Source organism: Stegodyphus dumicola, chromosome 11 (assembly GCF_044657685.1).
Source record: "Stegodyphus dumicola isolate Sdum_Otavi_A_Nest chromosome 11, ASM4465768v1".
NCBI lineage: Eukaryota > Metazoa > Arthropoda > Arachnida > Araneae > Eresidae > Stegodyphus > Stegodyphus dumicola.
The window spans coordinates 72,451,920-72,479,110 of record NC_140778.1 but is presented as its reverse complement, the minus strand read 5'-3'; the positions used below and the strand labels follow the sequence as shown (position 1 = coordinate 72,479,110).

The window sequence follows — 27,191 nt, the reverse complement described above, 5'->3', positions numbered from 1 at the left end:
TTACATCTGAAATTTGACACACAAACAATTCAGAGTTCTATCTACCAAAATTTGTAGATGCAGTGCAACAGAATAGGCACATTATAATGAAATGTAGATTCCTCAGCATCCACAGCTGCAAACCTGAAAGCTCTGTTTTAAGAAATCCAAGCAAAAGCTTTTCCAAGATGCTAAAAGCTATAGGACCCACCTTGAGCATTTACAACTATCTTCTCCTGTTTGATGTTTTAGTAAAAGAGATGCCTATATTACAGATGTTGGTGAGTATATCAATAATCTCATTTTTTTCACATAACTTTGGGACTAAGTTTTCTATATTAATCACAAAAGTATACTACAGCTAATTTTTATTTGACTATGAACATCATGAATACATAAACTGACAAAGAACTACCAATGGAAAATTGGTACATTCGCATTGACACATGTGTTGCTTTGCTTTTAGTTTTATATGTAATACGGCTAAGACATGGATATTAAAAAAGCAGAAAAAATAAGTATTAGGGTTTAGACTTTTGAGAATTATTTATTAAAAAATCACACTTCTAAAAGAACAACCTACAGTGTTTAATGCATATTTGTTAAAGTACAATCACAAAATTAACAGTACTTTAGAGCATATACATGTTCATTTAACTTTACATTATACTTTTTCTAATAAAAAGGGGAAGAATATAGAAAATTAAAATTTTACCACATCTTAACAATTCCATTTATACTTACATCATTAGCTGGAGAGATTCTGGACTGAGAGGTGATATCTTGTAAATGGATATGATCATACATTTTTTGCTTATTTACAGGAGGCCCTTTTGAAAGGAAAAGTACATTACTAAGTATAATGGAAACATAATTTCATACATATTAAAATTTTAAATTTACTAACTATTTTATTGAAATGATTAATAATGATCTACTTAATATTAATTTCCAGATTTTTCAGTACTGTAAGAATTTGAACTAAATATTTCAAATAGTTACTACCTTGAGACATTACTAAAAAAAAAGTATTTTACTAAAAAAAAAAGTACATTACTAAGTATAATGGAAACATAATTTCATACATATTATAATTTTAAATTTACTAACTATTTTATTGAAATGATTAACAATGAACTACTTAATATTAATTTCCAGATTTTTCAGTACTGTAAGAATTTGAACTAAATATTTCAAATAGTTACTACCTTGAGACTATGACTACCTATGATTATACAGAACAGATAGTGCAAATTTTAGTTTTAATTATAAAATACTAATTGTTAAAATAAATTACTTAAGAATGTTTTTTAGTTATATAAAAGCTGCATAGAGGAATTTAAAACTAATCTAATACATATAAGGGTGTTAAACATGGCATATGTATTCACAGATAACTGCATCTGACAATAAATAAATTAATAAAAAATACCAATTCATTCATAGAAAAAATCTTACAAATGTCATCATACCTATTAAGCTTAAGAGAACTGGCAAGAATATTAAACTGTGAAGAGTTCCAAAGGCAATGATGCCAACATACATCCGGAAGTAAAATATTTGAAAGATTTGAGACTTTGCGAAAGCTAATACAAGGATCCCACAATCTGTGAGAGTAATGCCTGATAAAATCTGAAAGAGATTAAATATTTTTTTAGTACACACACAGAACAGTTTCAGTATCAAAAAATACAATTTGTAACTTGAACTACGGTTTTTCAGACATTTTCTTGCAGTTCGCAATGCAACTAGGATTGCAGATGTTTATGATGGCTGTCATTTATGAGAAAAGTGACGTAATAATCTACACACCAAAGAGGTTCAGCATGGATTCCTGTCACCTGATGGACAATAACAGCTAGCCTTTGTACATTGGTGACTTTTAAGTAAAAAATATAACTTCTATAATAAAATTTCCATTATTTAAAAAAATCCATTTCGTTTAGTACACTGCTATGAAAACCACAGCAGGCTACAGTCTGTATTTTCTAAACATTACATTTTTACTTTTCTCGTTACTTTTCGATCACTGTATATTTTGCAGATACCTTAACTAGTTTATAAAAAATTAAAAATGGTCTGTGGCTCTCACTAAATTTAACACTAACACCCAGTGCATTGCAATCTCTACTTTGAGAAACCTCAATCCAATATAAACTATCTGCCAATAAGTATCTGGAGACCTGTGATAGAAAAGAAAAACAAAATTTAGTTGATATTCAATAGTTGGTAATTAATTCATCACTCTAGAGAACTCATTCCTTTGCACCACAGTAACCGAGTAGTGCAGCTGAACTTTGTGTTCAAAGGCTTATGGGTGCCAGCTCAACCAAGAAACTAAGCAGATATGCTTCCTTACAGATGGTATTCAAAACAACACTCCTGGATGCCCGTTGAAACTCCTGGAGTAAGGGAACCATCGGTTTGATGCGGTTCTTACGAATTTTTCTGAGCAGCACCCGTTGGTCACCATCTCACAGTTTCATGGGTCTGCCTACTTAGGAAACGTTCCGAAAATCACTGCTCACGTTCCACTTCTGAATCGCATAGGCCACCATCGATTTTTGGGTAATTCAGCGTGTTAGATATGCCCCTAAAGCATCAGCCATTTCTGGGATACCCAACGATTACCTTTCTTGGAATCAGTTAACTCTGCACTTCATTGCATCATGCATATCACTAATCCCAATGTTGTTTCCTACACAACATATTATTGCACAGGGAATGATGTATATCAGGACTGCAGGTATCTTCATTGGCATAGGTGTCCAAATACTTATTGGAAGATAGTGTATACATAACATACACTACTTAATCTTCTGTGCGAAATTTTAATTTTAGACTAGTTAACATCAAAATTTGTACATGTGCCTTTAAAGTTTACTTTCCTTATACCTCTTAAAAATGTCTTAATTAAAAGATAAAATTAAATTTACTTCTTTGTATGGACGTCCACTTCTCTGCTAGTTATGGGGGTGGCGACTAAATTTTATTTCAATCTGTCATGAGGTTAATTTTAAATGCCGCAGAACTAGCTTTAAAAACAGCATATTAGATGATACAAAAATTCTATTACATGACTATGAACATTGTCAAAAAAAATTTCATAATTAAATTTAAAATGAATTACATTTAAATTTATAAATGCCCGAAATCAAAATTATAATTTTATGAATTTGCATAACACCTGCTACATGCATATAGCCCCCCCCCCAAAAAAAAAAAGCTGCAAAAAACAGTTGTATAAAATGCAGAGAGGACCATTGAAAATGATAAAATTCTTGTTCTGATTTGAAGCATACAGTGTTAGTTTGCCAGTTACCAGTCCAATTCTGAACGAACAACTCACAATGTCTAGGTTATATATGCAGAGTTGAGACAGCAACAATAAACACACTAAAAGGTTTGGAAAGAATCTCTCTCTGTAGCAGTCTAGTCTATAGTTTTACATTTAAGGTACAACTTCTACCCTTCCAAATTTCCCCTAACATATCAAATTCAAACATTGTATGGAGTTATGGAAAATGTTTAAATTTATGCTACATTATAAAAGTTTAATTAGATGACAAGCATAATGTCACACAAAAAAAGGAGATACAATTTGACACTCACTCAGAAGGCACTCTTAAATCTGTCGAAGACAATGAATCACACAATCTTACCCAAACAGCTTCAATGAAATAGCCCAAATGCATATGCAAACATTAATAAATGATAATAGTAATCTGCACCAAATTCTTCATTTTCAGCTAATGACAACTGAACATGTATCACTTAGTTTATACAGAGAGTAAATAATTCTTTTGAAAAATAAATTCTCTCCCCCCCCTGGCTATTTTGATTTAACACAGCTCAGTATAAAAACTGGTTCTGTAAGTTTTTCGATTTATTCTTTGTTCTAATATGGCTTAAAAGGCATCTTTTAAAAAAAATTTATGATTTTTTAAATTTACATTTGAAATAATGATGTTAGACAATTTTTTTAAGTAGTTCTGATTTTACATGTTTTGAGTACTTAAATCACCAAAATATCCGTCAAATAGCACAGCAAATCTTTCTCTTTTATTCTACAAAATCAGTAAAAATTCATTTATAAAAACCTTATTTCAGGCTTTTAACATTAACTCATGCAGGACTAATGAAGAATTGGAAAATTCAACAAAATTTAATTAGTCAGCAGAACATTATAACTTACTGAATATTACACAAAACCTACTTCATTTGAAACGAAGTGGCAAAATGTAGTCAGAATACAGAAATGAATAAAATTGAATTAATGTACATTGAACTAGAAACATTTCTTTTAAAGGATAATTCCCTTCATGTATTTTACTTTATATATGCTTTTACAAATCTTACCTAACATGCCCTGCATTTTTATTTTACTAAATTTACATACAAATCTTTTTCTGGAACCTTTCTATTGATTAAAAACAATGCTGCATATACTACAGAACCCAAATATTGCACTTTATTTAGCATTTTTTTGTACACAAAATGTAAACTGCTTTCACACAATGAATAAAAATATAAATAAAAAGGTCATAACAAATTTTCAATAATCAACTGACATATTAAAACTACAAAAGGAAGCACTAAAATTAAAAAGCAGAAATTCAAATAAAATACATACTGAACTTCCCATTCGTTGTAAAGCAGACTGTGCTCGTTTAACTCTAGTAGGTTCAGGGCAAATTGCAAATGAATGAGTTAAATGGGAACAAAATTCCACAGAAATACCAACACCCTGGCGAAAAAGGTAAATGGCTATTAAAATACACTAAAATAACTGATCAATTAAATTTTAATATGCTATATTTCATTTCAAGCTTTAAGTATTCAGTTAGCAGATTAAGTATGAGAAATAAAACAAAAACAAAAAACAAAAAAATATGCAATGAAGTCAACTTTAAATGTATACCACCAAAGACTGACAAAAGATAAACTGACACCCCCCCCTTTTTTGGGGGGGGGGGGTTATGGTAAACACACACAATTACTATCACACAGGCTATCTGCCTTAGGGAAGATATTTAAGGAAAAATGGTGTGTATTTGTTACACATAATTAAAAACATGATGATCTTGTTCATCCAAAATTTATACGCATTTTGCAATTTGTTAAAGTTATGATCAGGTAAAAAGGTTTTGATTTGAATATGTCACACAGAAATTTTCTCTTTTTAAGACATTAAATTTTTTACATATAGCTATATAAATAAGTGTTTTAATGATAGGACAATCAAATTCATACCAATTCAATAATCAATCCGTTCTAGAATAACTGTCACAAAAGCACATTTAAAGCCTTAATTTACAATCATAACCTACATAGTTTTAGTGTTACATTTAAAATTAATCTGGAAACTTTTTTTTTTTTTTTTTTTTTTTTTTTTTTTTTTGGCATAAAAACATTTCTATGAATGTAATATAAACAATCTCTTGGATGACAAATCCTTCCATGAGAGTACAAGATGTACTAAAGTTACAAAATTTGATTGCTGAAATACTGATAAGTAATTTGTTGCACTGCAATGCTTCAGAGGCATTTGCTTGTAAAGGAAATTTTGGTAGATCATTTTTTGAGGTAAAATGGAACATATTTGTATTACATATAAGAAAAAGTGCCTCCAACCACATAAAATAACAGTAAGTTAAAATTTTATTGTTTTGTAAACTTAGCCATTTAGACACAAGACAACATATGCCTCGGAAGATGTTTCTGTACATGCTTTCTAAGACAACTGGTCAAACTTGCAGTTAAGTTACAAAAGCAAAACCACAAAATCACCAGAATTTTAATCTACAACAAAAGTATCAGTCTGCCTTATCTGCTTGACTCCTACAACACTTCAAATGTTATGCTCCCACATTTTGTTACTTAATGACATCCATAGAGAAAATTATGGAAATCTTAGTTACTTCAAATTGCACCTATTATTTTCTTTTATGTTCATTCATTTAATTCTTAATATTACATTCAGTGCCTTCTAATATCTGAATGGTACACTTTACTCATTTCTTCCTTTAATTAGACTTCACATTCTTGAAAAAATCTTTACATACCATGAATGCTAAATGAATAATTGCCATCAGTGTACCATCTGCAAATCTCATTCTTATAGTTAACAGCATATTCACAACTGCTGGCAGCTATTAAACAGCAGAAGTTACTATTGGTAAATTTTATAGTTTTTCTAAAAATTAAGCCAGATCTTTGAACTAAACGAACACAAAAAATATACTAATACACTTTTATTACATTTATTTTTCTATTTATTCAAAATATTATTGAAATAATTGACTTACCACAACCAAATTCACAAGAGATACAGCATTCAAAGAGATATTCCACCAATACATCAGCCCCATGAGGTTAACTATTATCATCACAATGGTAATTACAACAATAAAAGCGGAATAAATATCTAAACCAAGGAATAAGAAAGTCACTATGAAGATCGCCAAAATGGAATATGATATGCTACGTAAAGTATCTGGCCACATAGTGAGGTACTGTTCAAAAAATGGATGAACTATGCTGCAAAGAGAAATACATTTATAAAAATATTAAAACTACTTATGCATCAATTAGCAAAAATATTTTATACACAGCAAGAGATAACACATTAAGTTTGGAGATATTTATGGCAAGTATTTTGAATTTATTATCATTACTGCCGAGATACTTCAATACATTTATTTAATCAGAAATAAACCCAAATGAAAAAATTCAATCAATTCTTATGAATGCATGTGTTTATTATATTTAACTTTTAAAAGAAACCAATCTCTTTTCCATTCACACTTACCCATTCAATTATTTTAAAAAGCTGAGTGAGGTAAATAAAAGTTCTCACAGAAAATTCACACTAACCCTAAAAAATATTGTGTATTTGATATTTCACGCAAGACTTTTCAACAACTTAAGGCAAGCTTTATTGGAAGTACAATATTCTAAATACAATAAAAAGAACTTCACTACAAAATTTTATAGAGACTCGAAATTCTAAACTAATTTAAAATATCAGAATTACAGACTGACTGGAATTCACACTACTATTTAATAATTAGCATTGTCTTTTCATCATATACTTTACTCATGGTGCTTACCAATATTTATTATCATATTTTAAGCAATCAAATCCCTCTTTCTAGAATTGCATTTAAACAAGCATTAGTACAAAATTCTCATTTAGGAATGCCTAGAAGATTAAAAACTTTTAAAAGCACAATTTCATAATTAGACACAGTTGCAAAATTGTTAATCCAACTTTGATAAAGGAAATTAAAGAACTTATTAACTATACAACAAATGAATTATCAATGTTCTGAGGTCAGATATGCTTTGCTATGGCAGGGCATTTTGATAATGAGCCTTGATCATTTAAAAATTTGTTATTTATGAATGTTAAGAAAGATGCTTTTCATAATTATTTAGAAACCTTTCTTCAACAGTAATATTTTAACTAAAGAATACAAAAACTGACAACCACAAAACATTTTTCTAGTACCATTCAAAACAAAAATACATTCTAAGTAATATACACAAGTTTCACAGCAATTTTTTTTATCAACATTCATTCTATTCCCATTCAAATAATTTAAATTTCCTAAAGCATTGTTTATCACACAGGTAACAATCAAAGCTTACATTTGGTAACAATACTGAATAAACCAGGATGCTGTCATGCTGCTAAGTTGTAAAAGACAGGTTTGACGATGGATTTGTATGTCAGCAGTAAAATGGAGTTGATGTAGAAGTAATTTAAACAGTTGATTATGTGCAAATTTTGAGTATGTTTGTTGCCATAAGAAAGCTTTGAAAGGCAAATTTGTATTTAAAGTTTGAACTCCATGCTATTTTTTAATATATTTAAAGAGTTATTAAGGAAGATGAAAGCCACATGAACATCATAAAAATACAGGAAATATGAGCAGAATGCATTGCAAGATTAATAAGGATGAGCAGCTGATATATGCAGAATTCTGTGCACCCTTGGTATTACAAAAATGAAGCTCACATGGCAACATATTTGTTCAGAAGTTTTGCTGCAGATGAAGCCTTCACAAACTGATGCTGCAAAAGCAGGTACACTTTTAACTGATATACGAAAATGTGATAAATATTTTACCAAGAGCAGCTTTATGCTATAGCTTTTGTGACAAAACTGTTGCATACTGTTATGGACCTAAAAACAAACATTCTTCGTCAAACTAGCCATGCTCTAACAGCTCAACCACTGTCAAAAGCTACACAATTGTTTATTTACCAATACAATGTCAAATGACTGTCCACTTTCCAAACCACAATGCAATCAAAGAACGCTGATCAGAATGCAATTCATACCCAATGATGCACAAATGTTTCATTTGTTCATATATACATTTAGAATACAACAAAGCAGTGCTTTCAGAAATGATTCAAATGGATACCAAAGTATCAAAATGTATTCTTGCATTCTTTATTTTTACCATGTTTCATTTTTAATCAAAGGACTTCCAACATTCCCTCACACATCCAATATGAATAGTGCAGATACTTAAAATAATCTAACATAATTATTTACTTTCCAGTAATTAATAACTGCTTAAACCAATTAAGCGATCAGTTTTAGCAAACTAATCACTAAAACCAGTGGGAGAGAACTTACAGGTATCATATGAAGTGTTATTAAAATGACTTTCTTTAACTTAAACTAACAGAATTTAGTAAAACATTGTGAGACAATTATCAACCAGGTTTATTTGAAGTCCCTAGTATTTAACAACATAATAAATACTTTATATAAATCATAGGATAGAATATGACTTTTAATGAATTGACAGAGATTTTGGATTTTACACAGTATTCAACAATGTGAAAACAGCATATAACATCAGGCAAGAATAAATATATATACACACACACGCACACACAGTTTAACTGCGAAAATAGAATTCTGAAGCTATCTCATTCACCTATCCCACTAAAAATCCAAGTAATCCATACAGAAATTATTAAAAGCAAAAAATAAATACAGTCACATTTTGATACACATTCAAACACACATAAAAAATAAACAGAAGCTATTAACATGAAGCTCAATTCTTCATACCTTAAGTATTCACTTTAGAAATTTTGAACATACCAGTTTTTTCCAATAAAAGATTTCAAGCACCACATAGAAACATATTTTTACCACACAGAAACATGTGTTATTACCATATTCTACATCTAGAGAATGAAAACATAATTCAAGCTTTGTAAGAGTTTTCTATATGTAGCACAATAAATTGTTTTCAATGTAAACAGAATAAGCCTATCTTGTTAAAATCTCATTTACAACCCTTCTTTTTGTACCTGTTTATTGGCTATGCTCTACAGACTGCAAAATAGAGAGCTTCTTCATGTCTGATGATTTTAAAACCAATGCTTTAGCTAACACATTAACCTTTTGAGAGAATATGATACATTCTGATGATAGAGAACTTGCAAACACTGATATAGAAAAAATCTTGAGCAAGAATGAAAAAAAAAATGTAGCAGCTCATATTTTTAAATGCAGAAGAAAGGAAAATAATTTGAAGAGTAGAATACTATGCAGAGACCAACAAGCTTTCAAAGGGAAAGTGCTTTACGCAATGGGCTTCTTAGCACTATAATACAGAAAATTAGAGCAGACCATCTAAAAAAAAGAAATAATATTTCCACATGAGTGAAAAATATTCAGTTCATAAACAGAGAAAAAGAATGGTACAGGAAAGCACATTACAATTATTGTACAATGCATTTGCTGATAAGAAACATACAAGATATATATAGAGAGAGAAAAAAGAAACCAATAAAATGTAAACTGCAATGCTTAACAGGCAGCAAGCATACATGCAAAGGACATGCACTATTCAGCAGGAAATGGAAGAAAGGATGCTGAAATCAGGCATTTCATATTAACAGATAAAATACAATACAAAGTATTTGAAAAACTTAGAAACACCTATTTGGAAGAAAGTACTGCCGTTTTCTAGGTTTAAAAATGAAGGTTGTGAGAAAAGAAGTAAAAAATAGCACCTCATATGATTTTTTTTAATATGGCTACTCCACAGCTAACTTTGATATTTTAAATACACACACTTGATGGATGGACAAAACTTAGATTTACAATCTATGCCACTAAAATTTAACATGTTATATACTTATATTACCAATTTAAAACAAAGCATATGGCTATTGGAAAGTATTAAAAATTTATAGCTTATGTATACTTCTTCTGTCTTTTAAATTCTTCTAATTTAGCTTACATATTTAGGCCAGCAAAATTAAGATTTTTGGATATATGTATTACATAACAAAATGCTTTCAATTCTTTATGGAAAGTAGGTTATGCATCGCAAGCTATTGGAAAGAAGGCCTTTTTAAAGGAAATAGTTTCACATTACAAATAGAATTGAATATGGAACAAATTACTAGTTTTCAGTAGTAATACCTAAGGTAAATCAACGGTAAGACTATGTAAGAAATAAATCAAGATTACTGTCAATATGTAGTTAGTCATATGGCACAGTGATGCTAGATTATACTAGTCATATGGCTCAGTGATGCTACGTGCATGAGCTCGAATCTGGCACAAGTAAATTGACACTTTAAAAGTAAATGGTGCTTATAATTTTAATGCTGGCCAATGGCAGCAGGAAAATGTAATAAAATGTAATAAATTTGCTGCAAATACAGTTAACATGGATCATTACTTAGTATCAGTAATCTGTTTAAAATATCCACCTAACCCCACAAGATATAACATTAGCATAGTTACCATGAATCAATATTAACCTGTCACATTCATATGTGTTATCTGTGTTCAATCTATTGTGCATTATATTAATATTATGCATCATATCTCCTGGGTTCTCTCATAATATAAAGAAATGAAAGGTATCTGAGCAAACAGACCAGCAAGACACTTTTGAAAGGGTACTGCACAAATATTCTACATATAACATATATAGCTTTTTGCTTATCTCTTTTCTTCAAGTGAATACTATTATCAGATATTGACATTTTAAAAATTCTTTCACACTTCAAACAGCTCATGAATATTTAGCTTAATAAAGGTGCTGCGAGTTTTTAATATGACAGTAAAATTTATAGTAAAATAATCAAAACTAATAATAAAAGCTTCATATGCATGCTTAGACTGCTGCTTACATTTACAAATTGTTCAGTACCAGAAATGTTAACATTTAAAGAAATAGTTTGCTCAATAAGAAATTGTATATATATAGATAAACTTAACATGCAAACACAAAAACATATACTAGCTTCATGCAGTTAACAACAAACTTTTCAAGCATTCAAATTCAGAGGCACACAAGTCGTGGTCCACAATTCACAGCAAAGGAAGGAAAGGTTCACCCAATCAGATTCACTATCAGAACATCCATCCAACACTGGTTCTCAGAATCTGCTATAAATAACTAGACAAGATCAAGCTTAATATACAGATTAAATTAAAAGGTACAGACAACAGGATACAATGAAAAATAGTATACTTAAAAGATATCGAAATATATGAAAGATTTTTTGAAAATTAGATAACTAATAATTTTAAGCATAAAACATTATATCTGGTACAAAACAAATTAATATTAAGTATATACTGAATAAAAATACATATTACTAAAAAATCCAAAATCTGATCAAACAGCTGCATCAATTCTTGCAAAATATTCCTGAAATTGTTTTAAATAGTTACACAATACTGAGATTTTTTTTTTTAAATTAACATTTAAACAGTATTTCTGTTGCACACTGTTACAATTAAGTAAAAAAAAAAAAAAAAAATATTCCATGTAATCCAAGTTTGGTTTAAATTATTTTATGCATAAAATTGCATGGAAATAATTTAAACCAAGATTACAGTTTATGGTCTAGCCAAGATACACTTTATGGTTTTGATACATTCCAAGATTACAAGCATGCAAGCATTTATGGGAAGCAATAGTAAACAATACAGAAAAACAATACAAGTTTCGAAAAACACATGTATGAGCTTTTTTAGAGCCAAAACCACAAAAATGTCTAGCTGTAATATATAAATGGAGAACATCCAGCCCACATTGAAATTCAACTCCCTATCTGCAGAACCTTTATCAATGCATCACAAAGAAAAGCTTTTAATTCAGCTTTCCCAGCATAAGACTTTAATTCTCTGAATAGCACATTTTCTCGGATCTACTTAAGAAGAACAGAGTTTATTACCTCAATTAATTTATTTCAGACTTTTTTTTACAGACTTTTATTCACTAAAATTATATTTAGATGATTAAATAAGAAAAAAATATTTTAAGTAATAATGACTCATAAGCAGATAAAGGCTGTCATGCTACTTACAAGTGTTAAATCTCTCACAAAAAAGAGAATTTTCAGAACACTTCATACAGACTTGAAGAAGCATTAACAATAAAAATTATTTTTGCAACAATTTAAAAAATTTTCTGCCGACTATTGTAATGGTCTGAATAAAAATACATTTCCTCTTCTTAAAATTCTACATATCATATTTGCAGCCTTATCGCTTAACTTTACAGGAAAATATATTTATTTAGTTTCACCTTATGAATACAGACCATTTAATTTTCTTATTAAAAAAAATTCCACACAGGAAGTTCATATTAGGTGATCTTTCATGCAAAAGCTACTGGAAAATGTTCACTCATATACAGTCCAATACTGTAAACAACCATATATATGTTACAAACTATGCTGGATTTTGAAGCAGAATAAAATACTGCTAGCTATAGGCTACAAAATAAACCATTTTTACTACCTTATCTCAGCAAAGTGGATTTACTTAACTTCATATTGTACACTACGTTATGATGCACAGCTCAAAAACTGTTTTGAAAACAATTATTAGGACTAGATAAAAATTACAGAACAGAATATCTCAGTCCCTACAATATCAAACGTAAAAAATCACACTTCTCACAATTTTATTAACTTGAATGCTTAAAAAATTGTACTAACCTGTAGGGAAATACCCTAACATTACTTGAAGAATTCTTCTGAATTTTTTCTGTCAGCCAACTTGATATTTTTCTTGACCATCTTAATGCCTCATAGAAGTCTTTGGATGTTTTCAAAATAGTATGGTAAGTCATGAAGTTTGTAGCTAAAAGCAAATCATCAAAAATTATTTCCAAGGTTTAAATAACATCTAATTTACTTCTTGATGATTTAACTGATATTGTTACAAAATCCATAACACTTTTATTAAAATGTTATCAGAAATTAATCTCTTAAATAATAAACCAAGAATCATGAATAATCTTAAAATAATAATAAAGCTATAGAACTTACCTCCAACTGAAACTCCTTTATCAGAATTTTTAAGCTCTACAGCACTAGCAAACTGTGCACGTCCTCTATTTTAAACAGAAAAAAAGTTTAAAATATATTCTTGGCCATGAAACAAAGGTAATTAATAAAATTACCAACATGTAATATACAACATTTTACACATTTAATGCCATCTCATACCTCTATTTACAGAATATGTTTTACACCATTAATTTTTTTAAGATAATTAATGGACAATCAGAAGAAATATAATCACTAATCATAATTTTAAATCAATGTTCGATGGTGTAATTATTTTAATTATGTGCAACTGAATTCAAAATTGAACTTCCGCATGTACGTCAGTCATGAAATATACAAATTGAGCAACTGATGACGTGTTGCATAATGGATAGATGGATGGATGGATGTTGTCTAGTAGTTGTATAAAGTGTTTTAAGGGAATGTGCCTTCTGAAAATCAATTCAAAAGTAGCATTGATGCATTTAGTTCAAAACTATCTTTCAGTGAAGAGCAAAAGTAGCAGGGAATTGGCAAGACTCAAGACAGGATTAACAAAAACAGAGGTCACATAAGATATCAGTATCTTTCAATACGTTATAAACTGGATCTGCCTTTAAAGCAGTGGCTCATTTAGTAAGCAACCTGATCAAGTTGGGCAAAGAGTAGCAATTACATCCTAAGAATGTTTTCTGTCGTCCTCAGCTTGAAGAAACCATCAAGTGACTACAAGAGCATTAGTTTTAGACTTTCAAGTTGCCACATGAACCACCCATTCTACTCCATGAGGTTGAATTTTATGTGAGAAAAACAAATGGCTTGGATTCATTCCATCTTCCAAAGTGGCTTGTATTATTCATATTCAATGGAGCAAAGAGAAAATAGACCATGCTCTGTGTACTGCCAAGGTGCAGACAAATGCCTGAACTATGATTTTAGATATGTTTCGATCTGGAGAGAGAAAGTAACATGCAACTAGTCTTTCTCTGCCCATTAAAGATCTAATTTCCATTGAAGTGGTTACATGGCTTGAGGTAGTTACATGAAACTGTCTGCACCAAACTGCACATCTTTGGTGGAAGTTTCATAACTGATTACAGACTTGTGGACAAGGTCTTAGATCGCTACATAAGACTGTTTACGGATGCTGTTGGCCCAGACTTCAAATAACCCTTAATCTACTGCCGGACAGGCTGTCCCTGAATTTACCATTCCTCTCCATACACAAGCAAAAAGCTAAAATATGTCAAAATGACATACAGGTAAATTATTATAAATTTTTGAAGTAAAACTACCCACTTCAATGATCAACCTAATTTGCACAAAAAGATGTGTGTGTGTGGAGCAAACCCCTCCCCTCTACTAACGTCACTGCTCTTAGCAAGTTCTTAATAAAATGACTGCAGATGAATAATGATATAACAATTCTTAGTAACACAATACCTTTTTTAAAAATTTTTTTTATACTCTTATATTTGAAACTTAATTCCTCTTTTTTTTTTTTTTTTTTTAGCTCAACAGTTAGTTCACTTTCCTGTTTGGTAATTAAAATGCATATAAGGAACACAACTTTGAATAAAAGGAATAAAATATTACTGAACATATTTTTAATCCAATCACAAACACTTTAGTTAAAAAATTACCCTTTAGAACATATCTGACTAGGAACTTCTTGCAAGAAATTTCTTAAATTTTTATTGAAGACATCACCAACAGGACGCTGTCCTCGAGGTATACTACAGGATTCACATTCTAGAAGAATAATAATAAAAGCACTTTAATTAACAATTATACAAAATATATTAAAATTTGCTGTATTTACGTTTTATAAAATAACTTACGATTATGTCTTGAGCCAGCTGGACAATGTGTTTGATTATAATGAAAACAACAGCTGGGGCTATGCATGTATTCAAAATATGTGTCAAGCCAACTGACAGGTCGTAGTGCAATATACGTTCTGAAAATTTTTTTAAAAAGTATTACAATTTAAAGTTCAAATAAATATAAAATTCTTTTAATAAAATTTAAAATAAAAGATTTTTTACCTATTACTCCGATCTGCCATCCACTTAAGCTGTACCATCATAGAATCTTCATCACAACCATGACTAGCACATATACTGTTCTGAGCATGTTCATCTGAATAATTAAAGCCATCAGTAACAACAAAATAGACAGGTGGGCCTACAGACAGGTACTTGCTTAAATATTGGAAGTAATTCAGCATATATGAATCCTACAAAATTAATGAAAAGTGTAAGACTTTGGTATCAAAGGAAAGAAAACTGCTTAATATTTATTCTTAAAGGGAAAATATACGGTAATAGATACCTCAGGCATTGCTAATTCTTGATCTAATCCAATATCTATTTTGTTTAGCACTGCAACAGAGGAGCACAACCATCCCAAAAATGCAATAAGCTGAAACAGACAGAAACCAATAAATAACCGATAAGTTTTACATTCATGTTAAGTGGTAATGCTTCCATATAGTAGTACACTTACAAGCATTCTGACCATGTATTCTAATTCAGATATCAATACAAAATTTTTCACGAGATTTACTAATATATACACATTTTTGATCATGACAAAAAATAGATAATTTATCAAAAACTAACATTTTGTAAATTTAAAAATTTCCATAATTTGAAGAAAGTTATCTTACCACAAGAACTCTTGAAAAGTTGTTTAATAAAATAGGAGCATAAACATTCTTGAAAAATTTGTACAGAACTCCTTTACTATTCATCTTGTCTTGCTTAGAAGTTCTTATGCAGCAGAACAAATCTAACCTATGATCCTATTAAAAATATATGAATATATATTAAATCTAATTTCAAAGAAAACACATCTGTAAGAGCAGAACGATGGTTTCATTAACAAAATTATCAGACATTAAGTTATCTAGCTACACTATATACATACAGGGTGATTCTAAGTTGTTTTTACAAAGAGGGGTGATAGTACTCATCCAGATGAGCAACAATTACCATAGAACTAGGGTCGCATTCCACCCTGAGAAGCAGAAAAGAGGAATATTAGAATTTCAACCTGAACTTAAAGTGTTGGGAAAGCGAATGAACAAGACCAAAATTTGCACAATCTGTTTTATGAGAAACTCAAAACTGGTAAAACTGTAAACTCGGCTTTGGAGTGTTAATTCGAGCTCGTACTTTGAATGCACACATCATCAAATGCACATCTTTGGTTGGCAAGGTCTCAACCTCACAAACGATTGCAACAAGTTAATTATCTAAATTATCAGGGGAAAATTATCTATTAGGGAGAAAAACTGCTACCTTGATATCAAGTATTATGGTAGCCTTTTTTTTCCACCTTGCCATCTTCTATGCTGTCCTCCTGGACTTGCTGTGCGGCACTCATTCTATTTGAAGTGCCCTTCTATGGGGACACGAATTTCTGACAGGCAGAACACAGCACAAACTTTTCATGCTATCTTGGCATACAGCGGAAGCATGCAATCAGGATAAAATTCTTTATACTTCCCTTAGAAAGCAACTAGTACGAAATAAACGACGGTTTTACTTTTTGGAGTAAGAAATACGAAAAATCAATTACACCCTTACAGGGATTAGACCACTGGATTCACGCACATCACGAAAGCATGCAGTGGGGATAAAATGCTTTATACTCCCCTTAAAAGGCAACTAGAATGAAAGAAACAAGACCCGTCTGCCAAACTCAGATGGTGACGAATTATTGTTCCCCACATTTTTTAGACTAATGCTACTTAGAGACTATGAGGTATTATGAAGATAGAAACAACTATATTCAGCTAAAAGCAGCTATATTCCCCCTGGCATTCAAATTCCAACTGCTAGTCTGATGTGCTACCAGTTACACCACCACCAGAACACTAAGTGAGGTAAGGAAGAATCCCTTATATTCTTCCCCATTTAGACACTGATTGTAAAGAAAGGAATGAGAGCAAGTCGACCAAATCTGTGATGATTTATCATCCACAACATTTTTAAAATAAGATGGGCACCGCTGCGGAGATTAAGATATTTCGGAGGCGGAAACGTGAATAATCAGAAGAAGTAGGCAGAAACGTTAATAATCACTGGAATTCAGATTCCAGATATTCTGGTGCTAGCTGGTGTTATTACTTTTGCCACTTAGGCATGCAGTGAGGTTGGCGAAAAGCCTTTTAAAATTAGAATCATCAGTAAAGGGAACAAATTTCCAATCATGTCCTATGTCAGGATATTTGAGATTATGTAGTTCAGGGACTCTCAACCTTTTCCTCCCATGCACCCCTTTCACCATTGCTAGACCATCATTTCTCTCTTCCTTCCCAAAACTCGAAAAATATATATACGTTTATTTAAATTTAGATTATTTTTAATGCCTTTCATAAATTAAACAAGAAAAAATGTACAGAATGTTGATAAATACAAAAACTGGAACAGAGGTGGTTTTTGTATACTCGTAAACTAAAACTAAGTAATTAAGAGAAAAATTAATGGCGGACTTCATTCCCTGAAACTATGAAATTTCCCTAGGGTGGAATTCTTCCTTGGCCGAGAACCCCTGATACAGTTGTAGCAAATTCTCTTAAATCTGTTAAGCAATTAGTCGCTTTTCTTTTTTGGTGATTATACAGTATGAATGGTCATGAAAAGCAGCTGTGGCACTCTTTATTTTGGACATCCGAATACATTGTTCATGTGTTTGAACAGTTTCTGTATTCTGGAAAGTATATATATGGTGATTCTAAACTACTTTTACAAATTAAGAGGCGTAATAGTACTCATTCAGATAAGCAACAATTACCATAGAACATAGGGTTGCATACCACTCTGAGAGGCAGAGAAAGAAGAATATTAGAATTCCATTCTGTACTTACAACAGTGTTGGGAGAGCGAATGAATGAGACCAAACATTGCACAGTTTAGTGAAAAACTCACAAAGTGCACAAAATGGATAAACCAAAAACTTGGCATTTGAGCGTTAATTCGAGCTCAGAGTTTGATGGCAAACACTCAAATGCACACCTTTGGTAGGCACATTAATTCGAGCTCAGAGTTTGATGGCAAACACTCAAATGCACATCTTTGGTCGGCAAGGTCTCAACTTCACAAACGATTGCAACAGGTTATTTATGTAATCAAGAGCTGACTATTATCAACTAACTTATACTTTCGCTGTATGCCGAGATTAGCATGAAAAGTTCATGCTGTGTTCTGGCTGTCAGAACTTTGTGTCCCATAGAAGGGTGCTTCAAGGAAAATGAGCACAGCACATTAATAGCAGCAGGAGGAGAGGACAGAAGATGGCGAAGGGGAAAAAACTGCTACCTTGGATACTTGATATCGAGGTAGCAGTTCCCCCCCCCTCTAATAATTCAGATAATTAACTTGTAACGAAAAAAAGGAGGAATGGTTCCATATCTCCCTTTTTACTGGTTCAGTTGCCGAAATTTAATTTGCGTTTTTCATGTTTCGAAGGCACGACTTAGGATATATGTTAGATTTATATATTGCATTTTTGTCACATAGGTATTTCGACACAAAATTGGATTTTTTCAGGGTGAGAGTTTTTAGAAATGCCTAAATATTAAAATTCAGTGAAATTTGATGGAAACTTACCAAGAAATTAAAAAAATTATCCTGATCCACTTTTCCCAGTTTGCGCCAAGAGTAATTTCACTTGGCAAAATTCGTAATTTATGGTAACCTATTTTCCTCTCCATTTCGTTATGATCTTGCAGGAGGTGAAGCTTTCATTCTTTCAAATAATTTTAACAAAGTGCGTAAACCACATTTTGCACTAGAATCACTTATAAAAAATATCAAATTTTAAAATGCGCCAATATGTAAATTCATGTATATATTAAGAATTTTGAATTAAAAAACCCTATTTTTAGTAGGTGTAGAAATACATCTACTTTAATGTGATGGTAAAAGTTTTAAATGTTGTAATTCAAAATATTTTTGAAAACTTTATAAAAATTACCAAAACATACAAATTTAAAAAATAAATCAGAAAATATTTACGGAATTTATTTGAATTGAACCTAAATTTTGAAATGAGAGGAGAAGGAAAGAAGTAGGAAAATAATTTAATTAAATAAAAAAAGTACATAAATAAAAACATCTCAAATTCAACTATTGCTGTAGCGCAAACATTTTGACAGCCAGTTCTTTAAAAACTACTTAACACTTTGGCATAATTTTAGGTATGACATTTGAGAAAGAAGTCCGATTTTGACTCAAAATACTTTTTGACATATTATTTGAAATATTAATTTTGACTCAAATACAAGTTATGACTATGCTGTATACTAATCTAATATATATCCTAATTCATGCTTTTGAGACATGAAAAAGGCAAGCAAAATTTAGTCAATCGGCCCAATAAAGAGGGAGGTAAAGACTTTCCCTACTTTTTTTTTTGTGTGTGTGTGTGCAGAGTGTACAATTTCTTAAGTAATTTCATACACAGAAATAACGTCCGTTTGAAGCAAACGGAAGTAAGGATAGGAAGTTTACTACTTTTGAGGTTTGTAAAACCTTTTGGACATTTTCAAGTTCATTTAACAATCTCGTTTAACGAAATTGCTATCTCCTACTTTTGTTATTCAAGAAGACCTGTGAATACGCTTTCATTTTTTTTTATCCATTAGAGAACATTAATTCTCTATCTGATACAGAATTTCCGTCCATTTACATTATTTTAACAAATATAATAAATAGTTTAACAAACACTGCTTTGAAAAATCTTATTTTTTATATTTTTTATTTATTACATTTTATATATCATCTTTTCTCGACAGTTCTCGATCTTTCTACATTCAGTTGTCCAAAGGGACAATTTGCTCTGACTATTAATTTCATTTTGGCATTTTGCACTGAAAAATTTTCGAATCGCTGCCACCAAATATTATCGCCCTGTATTATATTTGAAGAAATTAAATAATGAAGAATCTGTATAAATGTATGTTTGTTTCTCGCATTGTGATAAAACAACTTTACCTAGAGCTATCAAATTTTGAATGAGTAATCCTACTGTGAATATGGGTATCTGGAAACCTAATTTTGGAATTGGGAAATTGTGCTATTATTGATTTCATATTTTGTAAAACTTTAACGAATTTTTTATTAACAAACTCAATGATTTCAAAGTGAGCAATGACAATGTTGTACAGGGAAAAAAATAATTAAATCTCCAGTGTGCATTGGAAATTCTAACGATACGCTCAATTTAAAATTATTTTGCAATATTGCTCTCGAACTGAATTCTATGGTTTAAGTGTGAAGACCATGATATTTAATAAATAAAGGTTTAAAAAATGCCCCTTTGGACATAATTTAAAATCTCAAACCTTTCTGATTTTCTTTTGATGAAATTAAATTCTTCGCAGAAGTTTCCTCTCTCAATTTTCAGATGATAAAATTAGCTAAAAAAAAGTTGGGGGAGAAGAATGAGGAAATAAGGTATTTTTCCTAAGGTTTTTTCCCTATTAAAGTTGAACCCAAAATATGTTTTAAATTATTTTAATGAAGCTTATCCACAGAAATTTCAAATTTTTAGGAAAACAGGCCAGAAATTTAGGCTATTGATTGTTATATATGCAATTAATGAACATTATGTTGATGTAATTTACAAAGCGGAATACATCTAGTTTTATTTAGAATAAATTGTTTTTGTATATGATGCAGTTAGTGTTGCTATTATAAGTACTTATATAAAATTACCATCACTTAGCAAGAGTATTTAAATGTTGTTTTATGCCCAGTATACTTTTATATTTATAACTTCTCTTTAGCAAAAGTGTTAACTTCTCTTTTACTTCTCTCAAATTAAACTTGTTTTAATTACCACATATTTCATCTCAGAAATTTCAAAGCAGCAACTGACACATCCATACCAAGATCGGTTTTAAAATTTTGGTATAAATATATGGTATAAACATATAGTACAGACATTACTAGAAATAAAATCAAGGAAAGAAAAACAAACAAAAAAAATCTGAATTCTTTTTTTTTATCTCAACGGTTGCCCAAAACTGATTTATTAAAGCTTTTTACGCTATCGCTCAACTCTGTTACGTGCTTGCGCACAACCACGCCGAACACTACATTCGTCACCTTAGGTGCCTCATTACTTTATGTCAGTATGGCATATTTAAAATTTCGAGCGGTTCATTTGTTACGACGTTTCTTACCTTTTCAATTGAACAACCCTTATAATATTCTGATAATTATACGTAGTTTATCTATGACTACTTTCCTTTTTTATGTCCTTATCTTAACTGCTTCCTTCGGAAGTCAAATTATTTGCATAATTTTGGAATCTATGTATTCTGATATATATGATGGAAATTACAATTTTTATTATGAAACGTCTGAAACTAATAACCAATGAAACTATTAAGAAATTGTGTTTCTTTCCGTAATTAGAAAAATTATAAATACATGACTTCACTTCCACTGCAGAGATTGTGCCTGTAACTAGGTGTAACTTGTAGCAAATCCTTGACTGGACTTGCAAGCAACTTATCGTTATGTCTAAGAGAAAACACAGCTTAAGAAGGACATAGAATTTCCTTTTATTCAGAGCTCAAAATTTAACTGATGCCACTTCTTGTGCTCATGTAGAAAGATGAAAAATATGCAACGCCTTCATCAGGAATTGAACCACGGATTTCTCAATTAAGCCCAGCGTGCAGACCACTACACCATGAAGGCTCGCTAAGAAGGAGGGAGAAATATCTTATAAACCAGCCACTATTTATAGCGCAACTCAAAATTAATTGAAACAAACTAAAACTAAGTTTGCCAAAGGCTACGCAAAAATGATTAAAGCGCAAGTTGGCTCAAACATGTATCGGCAAAACCAGCATTACTGGCAAGAATAACGCAGCACTGAAGAATTAATTAAGAAGAATATTACCAACTAACTGAATATTATCAACTTACTCCAACTTCCGCTGCATGCCGAGATTAGCATAAAAAGCTCATGGTGAAATTCCGGGTATCAGAACTTTGTGTCCCATAGAAGGGTGCTTCAAGTAGAACGAGTGCAGTAGAGTAAGTCCAGGAAGACAGGATAGAAGATGGCTAAGAGAAAAACAACTGCTAGCTTGATATGAAGTATAGCAGTTCTACATATCAAGGTAGCAGATACTTCCATACCAAGGTAGTTTTCCCTCTAATAATTTAGATAATTAACTTGTTGCAATCGTTTGCGAGGTTGAGTCCTAGCCAACCAAAGATGTGAATTTGAGTGTTTGCCATCAAAGTATGAGCTCGAATTAACACTCGAACACAAAGTTTTTTTTTTTTTTTTTTTTTTTTTTTTTTTTAATCCCATTTTGTGCACTCTCTGAGATTTTCACTAAATTAATAGTGCAACTTTTTCCCAACACTGTAGTAAGTTCAGGTTAAAATTCTAATATTCCTCTTTTCTGCCTCTCAGAGTGGAATGCGACCCTATGTTTTATGGTAATTATTGCTCATCTGGATGAAAACTATGATCCCCTCTTAATTTGTAAAAACAATTTACAATCACCCTGCATATCTGAATGCAAGATTACTGAATTTTGTAGAATGTATGCCCTTTCATCTTTTCACAAAATATTTTGCATTTCATGCATTGCAGTATTCTGATAAACAAATGAGAAGTCCTAGAGCAAGCTTAAAATAGAATCATGCCAGGCTGTTTGAATGTTCTCCAACACAATATAAAAAAAATTTCCCTCTAACTCTCCACCACCAAGTTTGCTTTTTACATAGAAACGTTATTAGGTCCTGCTTTTTGCCTTTTCCTGTATTTGATAAAAATTCTGATGCCGTAAAAGTAACTTACATAAGTATATAAAAATTTTTTTCCTGCTAATATAAATTCTTGCCCCTATTTTTTTAAACCGTTTAAATGGCTTTACTCAATCTTTAAATATGAACGGAATGTTATAAAACAAAGAGGCAGCTAAATATACAAATCTAGCTAATTAGTAATGTTTCAGTCCAGAAACCTCAAACCATTCACAGCTAAAACTCCTACAAGTCCAGAATTTTTTGCATAATTTATTCAAAAATACATTTACATTTAAATGGGAATAACACTGGCTACGAACAAAGGCCATCACACCTGCTCTGCTGCAAGAAAAGACCTACCTACCCTTTTAAAAAGAATCGGATAAGAAGCACTACTTTTACATTACACATCTCTGAAGTTTTTCTCCTTCACCCTTTCAAACTAGCCTAAGATTAATTTTACTGCTGCCCTTTTCTTTTTGACCATTTTAAGCAGTCTAACATCATCAAGCTTTTGCTTTTTAGAGGGAGGGGGCTAAATGTTACTAATAAACCATTGAAGAGAAATATTTGTAAAGAAATTGGATTCTTTAAATGAAATAAACTTGCATAAATATCTCATCCACTTTTCAAAATAGTGAAAAAATATTGATTTTTTATTTCCCCCAATGAACAGGCAGAATTGACTTTTTGAAAATGACTTTTCTAAAAGGTGAAAATTATGTAAAAAAAAAAAATCTTATAAGAATGAAACCATTTTTTGAAAGCTGCCTTTCTCCATATTTTATCTGCATGAAAAATATTTCACCTTTATTACATTACCCACATTTAAACATCTTAAAATATAGTTCCAAAGAAATTCTGAAATCAAGGTTTCATAACACTATCATTTCCTACATTAGCCAATGCATTGTTTCAAAAAATCCCCCCTCCCACATAACAATTCATTTTTGTGAGGAAGGGACAACTCTGCTAGATACATATTAAAAAATGAGAAAAAGTGCATGAAAATAGAATACAACATTCTACAGCTACTACCTTAAAAAGATAGACAATGTTTACTTACCTCTTGTCTCTTTATATCTAGCGTGAAGAGGCACAAGAAGCAGGTCATTTGTAAAAAGAAATTTATCAACAAAGCAACACCCGCATACAAAGCAAAGAGCTTGACAGCCGGCATATCAGTTAGAGCACCTTGAAAAGAATAGTCCTTATAAATATTTTTGTTTAACACCAAACAAATTAAAATACACAAATTTTATACTAAGAATGCAGTATTTTCATATATTATTAAATCACACTAACCATCCTCTTAAGATTACGCTCATTATAACAAAATTAAATTAAACACACTCTCACCATTTGGGAACTTTCTGCATTTATAATGGAAGCATCATTATAACGAGTGGTCATTAAAATGAGCATCAACTGTATTATCACATGTAAAATTAATCATTTTCTTGTAACAAAGCATAGAATTTGTAGTTATTACTGAAATACTAGCTCACACTATTTGCTATAAAATATTAGTTATGTACACAGCATGTTCAAGACATTTTATCAAGAAACCTAATTCAAATAAAACAACAATTATGGTAACTAATTAGAAGATTCTGGTAAGACAAACTAGATCAACATATGTAATTGTTGGAAAGTATGGATACCCAACTGCAAACCTAATACATTCAGCAGCAAGTAATAAAAAAACAGTTTCATGTGACATTACAATGAGCTACTTTTTGAACAGTGATAGCACTGAAAATGAGAGTATTTAGAAAGAATGAGATATCTGTATAGATGGCATCACAGTAAACATACAAATAGTGTAACTATGTCCAAGATTTTAAATGACAATTAAAACATTCTTTTATGTCTGATTCTCTTTCCTATTTCAACATATTTCAGCTCTCAATACAGCCAAATACCGAAAATCCATCGACCTGAAATCCACGTTGCCTCTCAAGGTTCTGGAACTGCAACATGGAGTATGAAATATCGAAGAAAAAATATTGAATAATTATGGCATAATTACCGAATAATAATGAACCATAACGGAAATACCAAATTATCATCATGATAAAAAAGCTGTTTTCCTTCCAATCTGCATCGAGATAAAATAGCAGGCGATTCACTCAACTCTTCTTTCAAGTTTCCGATTCACATTGTATTTTCTGAGCTTTGTTATTTCACGAGATTGTTTAGTGCTGCCATTTTTTTATCCAGATATTTTGTGGATAAATTAAGAATATTTTAAATTTCAGTGCTTTTTAATATAATGACAGATAAGAAATGCACTCATAATTTTACTGCTTGCAGCATTGAAAAACGCAAACATGTTGCATTGACGGTAATGCAAAAAGTGAAAATTCTGCAAAAGATGAAGGCAGGTGCTACTCCTCGGTTTATAGCAGAATCTTATGGAACTGCGACACAGACTGTGTATGATATATGGAAAAATAAAGAAAAGCTGTTGAAATTTTACAGCAACAGTGATTCTAACACCGGAATCCGAAACCGGAAATCTTTGCATGAGGCAAAATCAGCAAACGATGCTGTGTGCATATATTACAATGAATAATATAATCAACTTATATATGTAATAATAATTTAATGCAAATTATTGTAATAATGTATATAATAATTTAATTAAATGTATCTAATACGCCTTATTTATTTTGCACTTAGTCTGAATATTATGATTTACCTTTTCTGTCCTGAAATCTGCAAAATCCTAAAATCTGCACAACCTCTGGTCCCAAGCTTTGCAGATTTCTGGACTTCTAATGTACTACATTTACAGAGAAATTGCCAGCCCCAAACTCCTCTCAAAAAGAGTTTATTATAAAAACCTACATACACATTAAATTTAGTAAGACAAATGAAACATCTTCTGTTATAAAACTGTGGAAAAAAATACCAACTAATTTACAATAAATGTACTGGTTATAACTTAATCAGGATACATCTTACTTTTACATTTTAGTCAATCTTAAAAACTGCATTTGAACTAGCCACTGTTCCTTTAATATACCACATCGTACTTCATTAAGAAAAGTAAAACTGCATATTTAAAACGGAAGTCTCAAAATCGGTTGTTTATAATGAGAAGCAAGAAATGAATATTACCAATGAAAAAACAGCTAGACATGGAAAGGCTTGACAACATCATGCTTGGGGCAACTTGTCCAACAACCCTGCCAATCTGTTTACTCACACTTTCTTCTGGCAGCCTTTCATCACGCTAGAAAGCAATGTTTTATGAATTAAATATCAATGTCATACAATTGGAAGCAAAATATATGAAATTTCCATTTATCCTTTCAATTATTTTAATAATTAAAGGGAAAAAATACAGTAAAACTCACAATACTAGAAAAAGTGAATTAGGCATAAAAATTAACTTTTACAGCACTATAAAAGAAATGTGCGATATGTAAAATAAAAAATTTGTATTTAGAAAGATAGCCCAGAATTAAAAGGAAAACTACTTCTTTAGGTCCTGTTATTTTTAAGCGATATTGTGATAAATAATGAAAAGAATAACATGAAATATTTATTTTCCTCACATTTACTTAACCATGCAATATAATGTATTGTACAGACTTATTCAGTACATTTTATGTAATAATTTTGTTCAGTAGATTAGTATGGCCAGTTATTCTGTTTGTAAGCATTTTTCCATGTATTATGACGTAAGATCTTGTAATTCTCAATTAAATGATGTTTCAATTGTGCATATAAACTCTTCCATTTGGCGATTTCTTGGCAACACAGAGCTATTGTGAAAGTTTCCAGAAAATGCATTTTTGAAGCTCTAGTGGCATTTTTTTTTCTTCAAATATTTTCGAAATTTTTGTCCAATCCCTTAAATACAGCCACATTAGAGCTGTGAGTCAGCCAGTGAAACAGTTTAGAATTGTATAACTGTATCGAGTTTCTGTTCATTGGTTGCTTTAGATTTTGCTCTGTGAGTTATTTTGGCGACTTACAATATTATTCATGAGTTAAGGAGAATTTGACTTATCTATATTTTTCTTTTTCTGAGTTATTCATACCTGTTTACCTAGTTATACATCCGTATTTCTA

General features: G+C 30.8%; 1 protein-coding gene across 3 annotated transcripts in view; it reads right to left on the bottom strand.

Moving 5' to 3' along the window:
- Positions 1-27,191, bottom strand: part of LOC118186697 (NPC intracellular cholesterol transporter 1-like) — a 99,011-nt gene that overhangs the window by 4,187 nt on the left and 67,633 nt on the right. For all 3 annotated transcript variants that reach the window (XM_035356822.2, XM_035356823.2, XM_035356824.2), the window contains 13 exons: positions 26,232-26,346; positions 24,172-24,299; positions 15,989-16,123; positions 15,652-15,741; positions 15,366-15,556; positions 15,159-15,277; positions 14,961-15,069; positions 13,318-13,382; positions 12,985-13,129; positions 6,288-6,519; positions 4,613-4,726; positions 1,452-1,611; positions 724-809 (listed from right to left, as the gene is read on the bottom strand). In XM_035356822.2, coding sequence (XP_035212713.1) covers positions 724-809; positions 1,452-1,611; positions 4,613-4,726; positions 6,288-6,519; positions 12,985-13,129; positions 13,318-13,382; positions 14,961-15,069; positions 15,159-15,277; positions 15,366-15,556; positions 15,652-15,741; positions 15,989-16,123; positions 24,172-24,299; positions 26,232-26,346 — 1,689 coding nt within the window. The remainder of the gene's footprint in view (positions 1-723; positions 810-1,451; positions 1,612-4,612; positions 4,727-6,287; positions 6,520-12,984; positions 13,130-13,317; positions 13,383-14,960; positions 15,070-15,158; positions 15,278-15,365; positions 15,557-15,651; positions 15,742-15,988; positions 16,124-24,171; positions 24,300-26,231; positions 26,347-27,191) is intronic.